At 36.8% G+C, this 6,820-nt stretch overlaps 1 protein-coding gene across 2 annotated transcripts in view; it reads right to left on the bottom strand.

Moving 5' to 3' along the window:
* Positions 1-2,578: 2,578 nt before the first annotated feature.
* The window catches only part of LOC147162841 (signal-induced proliferation-associated 1-like protein 1), a 47,238-nt gene continuing 42,996 nt past the window's right edge, over positions 2,579-6,820 (bottom strand). For both annotated transcript variants that reach the window (XM_086094025.1, XM_086094026.1), the window contains exons 19-21: positions 6,192-6,324; positions 5,257-5,335; positions 2,579-4,983 (exon numbers count right to left, since the gene is read on the bottom strand). In XM_086094025.1, the coding sequence (XP_085950151.1) occupies positions 4,840-4,983; positions 5,257-5,335; positions 6,192-6,324 (356 nt within the window). In that variant the 3' untranslated portion in view covers positions 2,579-4,839. The remainder of the gene's footprint in view (positions 4,984-5,256; positions 5,336-6,191; positions 6,325-6,820) is intronic.

Genomic DNA, 6,820 nt, shown 5'->3' with positions numbered 1-6,820 from the left:
CGCGTTTTAGCTCTACAAATAGAAACAATGGGAAGTAGGAAGGAAGCTCTGCTGGTCAACATTGGGTCATTTCATGAGCAGGTAGTTTTAATCATTATCACGCAGGGAAACGTAAGTGGGAGCGCATACATTAATGTGAGGCAGAAATAAAAAAGAAAGAAAAAATAATTATGATAAACTTAGATAAAATGGTATCACTTGATCATAGAGGCCGGACGGGGCGAGAGGCGGGAAAGAAAAATTTTGTTCAGTCTCGTTCGTTTCCTGTGTGTCTCCTTAGGAGGTAACACTTGGTCATTTCATTACTTCCGGCAGCGCCATTTCGGTGCACATTACTCAGAATAAGTAAGTACTCTTGTTGTGAGTAATATCACCTTTATCTGTGGTTCATATGTTTGTAGCTCACGTAACTTAGCCGAGTTTAATTGCCTCGTTTACGTTTGCAGCGCTCTTAATTGCCTTGTTAACGTTGTCCTTATGGCCCTTGCAGACGCTAATTATAGCTCTTATATACACTACGTTATATTTGTAATGTGACTTTTTCGTTTCCCTTTGGGTTTTATGTATAATTATTCCTATACAGAGTAGCCTTCCAAATTAAAAGCATGGATTTCAAAACAAGATATAACTAAACATCACACACTAAACAGCTTGATGAATCCTTAACTTGGTAGATATTACTAAATGGTTTATTGTATTGAATTTTATTCTTTGCACTCTATTCCTTAAAAATAAGTTGTACAACCACATATTTTGATTGGGACTTTTTTTTCTGGCCACTGGATTATTTGTTTCATCTTATTTATGGATTTTTTTAAATACATTTTATTGTATGCTCTAAGCAAAATAACTTTTATGAACAAGTTGAAAAAGTATAATTAACTTAATTTAATTTTAAGGAATTTTGCTCTATTTTTTTTCTCTGTCATTTTTTGGGGTGGAAATTTTATGTATCATAAGTACTAATGGTATCGGCACTTGGTATCGGTGAGTACTAAAGATTTGAGTATCGATATCGATCTCGAATAAAGTGGTATCGAACATACCTAGTATTAATTAGGTATAGTGATCAGGCTAATTGCGAGTGAAATTTGAAGTCAATCAGACTTCAGGCATGTAACACATTTACTGCCATTGACGGTTATAGACGTCAACGTTCCATTTGAATGAGTTAATGACATCATCCCATCTGACAAAACTGCAATTTCAAGTTAGTCAAACAAGTTGGTGAGATTGCTGCCTCCTCAAACTTTGTACAGTACTTAATCAAATTAAAATTCTTCTGGGACATTGAGCTGAAATGGTGTGAAAAAATTTGAGGTCAATTAGACCTTGTGAGAAAGATTTAGTGACATCCCAGAATTCAAAGGTGTTATTTGCAGATTACGCTTGAATTGTGTCACAAATTTCATTGCTCCGTTCAAAGTGATTTAAAGCAACTTCAACTGTGTGCTGGTGGAGCTTGGTAACGTGTCATTTCTTCAATCTAAATGCACTCAACGTCAATAGCCGACACCTCTTCGCTTGTTCTCATCCATCAATCTGTCCTATCCGGACTCATCTATCCGCGGTTGATTAATGATGCCTGAGTGGGAAAGCAGCAGGTAATCACAATAAAACAGCCAGAGGCCGTCGGCTGGCAGATTATTGACAGCTCGCCATTTACTTTTTCAGACGGCCCTGACACTACTCGCCCGGCTTTGTGCTATTAACTCATTCACTGCCATTGACGGCTATAGACGTCAAAAATTCATTTGAACTATTTCTATTAGTTTAACATTTTTTTTCCCACTTTTGTAAACAAGTGTATGAAAACCTAGGGAAAAAAATATTGTACATTTAGACCCGATATAAAATTTGTGATTAATCATGAGTTAACTATTGAAGTCATGTGATTCATTTTAATCTAAAAAAAATAATCGCCTGAAGCCCTAATTTTTTAATAATCTTTTCTTTAAAAAATAAAAAAAAGATTTCATAAAAGAACAATTTTTGAAATCTTAATCGCCTGACGCTTTTCTTTTTTTTGAAAAAAGATTATTAAAAAAAAAAAGATTATAAAAAATGAGGGCGTCAGGCAATTATTTTTTTTAGATTAAAATTAATCACATGACTTCAATAGTTAACTCATGATTAATCACAATTTTTATATCTAGTCTAAATGTACAATAATTTTTTTCCCTAGGTTTTCATACTCTTGTTAACAAACGTGGAAAAATGTTAAACTAATAGAAATAGTAATTTTTAACAAATTTTTAATAATTTTTTCTTTTTTTGAAAAAAGATGATTTAAAAAAAATTGTAATTAATCACATGTCTTCAATAGTTAATTCACGATTAATCACAAATTTTATATGAAATACAATAAAAACTTTTTTCTAGATTTTCATACTCGTGTTAACAAAAGTGGAAAAAATGTGAAACTAATAGAAATAGCTTAAAAAAAATTGACGTCCAAAGCAGTCAATGGCAGTGAATGAGTTAAGTAGAACCACAGGCCGCAACATTAGGTACACCTGCACAATCATGCAATATAGTCACTCACAACATTGAACAAATGACCTTGCTGTGAGACGGATAATAATTGAACAAAATATCTTTAATAGATATAAACATTTTGTACACATCACAGGTGAATGGAAAGAGAGTCACATGCCGTCACACGTGTTCAGGATGAAGGTTCAAGAAGGGGCCACTGACTCATTCTGCCTATTGCCAAAACGCTGTCATGAAAGTAATACAAATATCAACAAAGGTGCCAATTGTGGTGAGTCTTAAATTGTCTTCCTGAAGAACTGCACACTTGCACAGTATCAGAGTCAAGAATAGAAAAGAACACTTTTTGGGGTCCGGCTTACCATAGAATCACAGAAAAAGCACCAGTAGCTTCAATCGTACGATTTTTTTTACCATCGACATTTAACGGGACCAGATGAAGGATCACATTGGAGGCTCTCGGCATGCGTAAACAGTTTCATGTATTGGAGAATAATTTACATGCTGTCAACACAAGGCTGCTTTTCTTTCATTAAAATCCACAAAGGGAAATTCAATTGACAGGAATTTAAAAAATATGCGGCACAGCCTTTAATACCGAGATAAATATATTTCATCTATAGTAAACAAGTTCATAAACTGCCCCCCAAAATATAACAAAAATATGACCTATAGTGATATTTAAAAAATTATAGTTATATATTATACATAGGTGAAACTCATTACAATATTTTATGGTCAAAAAGCTTCTTCATTTCAGTAGTTCACTTTAAAAAGTGAAACTCATGTTAAAGTTGACCAGCGATGGGCAAATGGCGGCCGGCACTCGACGTGGCCGTCAATTCATGTTTGAAATAAATATGTTTTAGGCCGTTACAGTAGACGAGGAGTGGCTCTTTTCTATAATTTGAGCATTAAAATATAGTAAGATACTATTCTGTACATTGGTTCAATTAATTAATAGAACAGACATATTTTTTGTCTTTTTAAAATGGCATTTTTCTCATTAATCTGGTCAGGAATTTGAATGAGGTAGTCGTAATTACAATTTATTGAAATGACTGTATGCCTATCACACATTCATTCATTAATACAAATTAAAAAGATGGGAAAATAATTTTCAGAAGGACAACATATGGTGAATTTTGCGTTTCATTCGGTATAATCATCAAAATATTTGACTCTCAATGTAGCGTATAGAGTTTCACTTTTTAGAATTGACCAACTGAGAAAAAAAATATATTTTTAGGAGGATATTGTAATTTATTGAGCTGCATCGGTAAATATATTTTAATTTAATATCATTTCCACTGTTTTAAAATATCAAATGTGTGCAAGCAAATTTCCAGTCAATTCTTCCCATTGAAATATTGGACCCCTTCTCAAACATATAGTCAGTCAATTTGAATGCATTGGAAGTTAAAAACAAATACTTTTTTTTCCACATATAATGACATACACACATTTCATAACTTTTTTCAGATGAACTACACTCACTTTTATGCGTCTGATTGTGTGGCGTACATGAAGGCACCCCCCCCCCCCCCACCTGCGTATGGCTGCTTTTCTCTTCTGTGACATCATCTTATTCATAAATACTCTTTTAAATATCTCACCAAGGAGGGCGATGGGGGAGGAGCTGAGAAAAATAAATCATATATTTACAAGATGGTGGAATAAATGAGCCATCAAAGCTATTTTCCTGACAACCGCAATCTACCCTCAAATTTTATTTTTTATTTATTTTTTGTACAAAAGATAAACTGTTTGCATCTGCGGCTGTACACTTGCAGCTTGTACAATCTTTTACACGGGACAGATACCTGACTTTACAGTGTTTACAGTATGTGCTATACAAAGGCGGTTTGTTACAATAATAGCTACAATAATAGGATACGATCATTTAGCGCATTATTCTGTTTTAGACAGTCCAATAAAATATTCAGTGTTAGCACTGAGTGAAAAAAAAAGAAAAATAATCAATATGTCCTGCACAAAATGCCAATTAGGCAGCATCCAACCCTCTCAGAGGAATACGAGACATTTATTAATTGTGTCTGTTGTTTGGATTGGTTCTCTTCTCTGACATGCAGGGACAAGTCAGCACCATCGCTCAATTCTTAAGGGAGGGGGCGCATGCCTGCTCATCACTCCGGCATCCGATACACAAGGCGAGAGATGACGTTGGCAACTGGTATGACGTAAACACCAAGAGAAAAAAAGCATCCGTCGGTTTTTAAGAGCATGAATGGGTTCTCGTTGAAGGGCAAATAAAAAAATCTAAATGACGCGCGTGCAGCTGAGTTCTAGTGGTGGTACTCCCTTGTGGCTGCTTGGTTGCCGTCAGTTCATGTCGATGGTGTTGAAGACCCACTCAGTGAACTTTTTGAGCTTGGCCGAAGCGCTGTACGACTCCTCCAGGAGGCGCTGGTTGTCTTCGCGCAAGCCCTGGATCTGACTTTGCAGGGACGCCTTGGCATCCGTCTCCTACAAGAAAAGGAGAAAAGAGTGAGCAGATCCTAAGTGATTTGGCGCCATCTTGTGGCATTTATAGGCAGTTACAAAACAATGTCATTGTTAGTTGAGAATGCTGAAATGAGATGCTGGCATATGTTTGTGTTGCTCAGTGGGCTTAGTGTCATTATAAAGATTTTGAGTATCGTATGAAGATTTCAAGATGGCGTCAGTTCAAGTCCACTTGATATGACTTCCTACATTCAAATTTGGGTGCAGACTTCCAAATGTTTCGATTCATCTCACCTTTTTCAGGTCTTCCTGTAGCGCTTTCACCATTGACTCCAGTTGGCTGACTTTCCCCATTAAACAGGCTGGTGTCTCACTGTGAAATGGGGGGAGGAGGGGGGGCAACATTAAGTCAGACAAACTGGCACTTGTCCAAGTGCTTTAAAAGTTAGCAACTTCACCTGGCGACTGAAATGGTTGAGCTCCACTGATTCTACTGCGCAGCTTTAATGAGCTATTTCCTCACCGAGTGGCCCGCGGCCTTTATTTACTTAGAATCGTCGCCCTCTCTCAAGTTATTAGGGATACGCCGTTCATTAGAAGTGAGGTCATTTAGACATGGAGGGATTGCTGTTTTGGTTAGTAGCCTGTTTAACTCATTCACTGCCATTGACGGCTATAAACGTCAAAAATTCATTTGAACTATTTCTATTAGTTTGAACATTTTTTTCCCACTTTTGTTAACAAGAGTATGAAAACCTAGAATTTTTTTTTATTGTACATTTAGAACAGATATGAAATTTGTGATTAATCGCGAGTTAACCAGTGAAGTCATGCGATTAATTACAATTAAAAAATGTAATCGCCTCTTGCCCTTAATTTTTTAATAATCTTTCATTAAAAAAAAAAAAAACATTTTATGGCAGTGAATGAGTTAATCTCTGTTCGAGTAACAGAGTCCAACTATGAACACACCAATGTAATTTTATGAGGATATCCGTCATAGCAAAAAGTAATTACAGGATAAAAGATATCTATTTGGGATGAGGGTTTATTTTTCAAGTGGGACCGTGCAAGCAATGAGTAAGTGAGACACAGTGGGCCGCAATTTGAGCAACGGTAGTAATTCATCAGTAGTGGTCTTCGGTGGTAATGAACTCTTGCAGGCACAGAGCCCGGACGCCGGTAGATAAGCGCAAATGGTCCACGGCCGGTGAGTTGATGGCTCTTACCCGGGCGAGTGCTGTTTAAGCGGGGCCGCTTGAGGCTCAGCCTGCTGGGGGCCGACGCCTGCTGCGCTCTCAGCCTCGGCGCTCTCAGCCACGGCGCTCTCCTCTTGGGCCGCCAGGTAGACCAATCTCTGCTCTGGAGGATGGAGCACGCACACGCGTACAGATTACTATTAGAAGTGGCAACCTCCTGGGAAGTTGAGAAAGTCCAACAGTGAACTCCATTGGTTTTGATTGGTATTGCATGAGCATTATCATGACGGGGGGTTCTCGGTTTTCCGCGGAGTTTTGGTTCTTATTTGCAGCGATAACCTGCCTGCGGTTGTGTAGGTTGTGAAATTCATGGAAAATCTGGAAAAAGTTTCTAGTATATAGGAAATTAAGCCGGGGATTTTAAACATTTTGTTTTGTCATAAGCAGCAAAAAAAAAGCACACATTTTTCGCTCTCTTTTTTTTAGTTTGGCATTTAAATTACCTTTTTTAAACCCCTTTTATTTCTTTTCTTCGTTCCCAGTTCCTTTTATCATATTGTCTTTTAGCTTTGCTTTTGTCTTTTATTCTGTTTTCTTTCAGATTTTAACTGTTTTTATTTTGTTTTCTTTTAGTTATTAGCTAGTGTTTCCTGGGTGTC

This window comes from Leptonotus elevatus, chromosome 14 (genome assembly GCF_054856555.1).
Source record: "Leptonotus elevatus isolate MCC_2025b chromosome 14, RoL_Lele_1.0, whole genome shotgun sequence".
Lineage (NCBI taxonomy): Eukaryota > Metazoa > Chordata > Actinopteri > Syngnathiformes > Syngnathidae > Leptonotus > Leptonotus elevatus.
The sequence above is the reverse complement of the archived record's forward strand: the minus strand, read 5'-3'. Positions and strand labels throughout refer to the sequence as shown.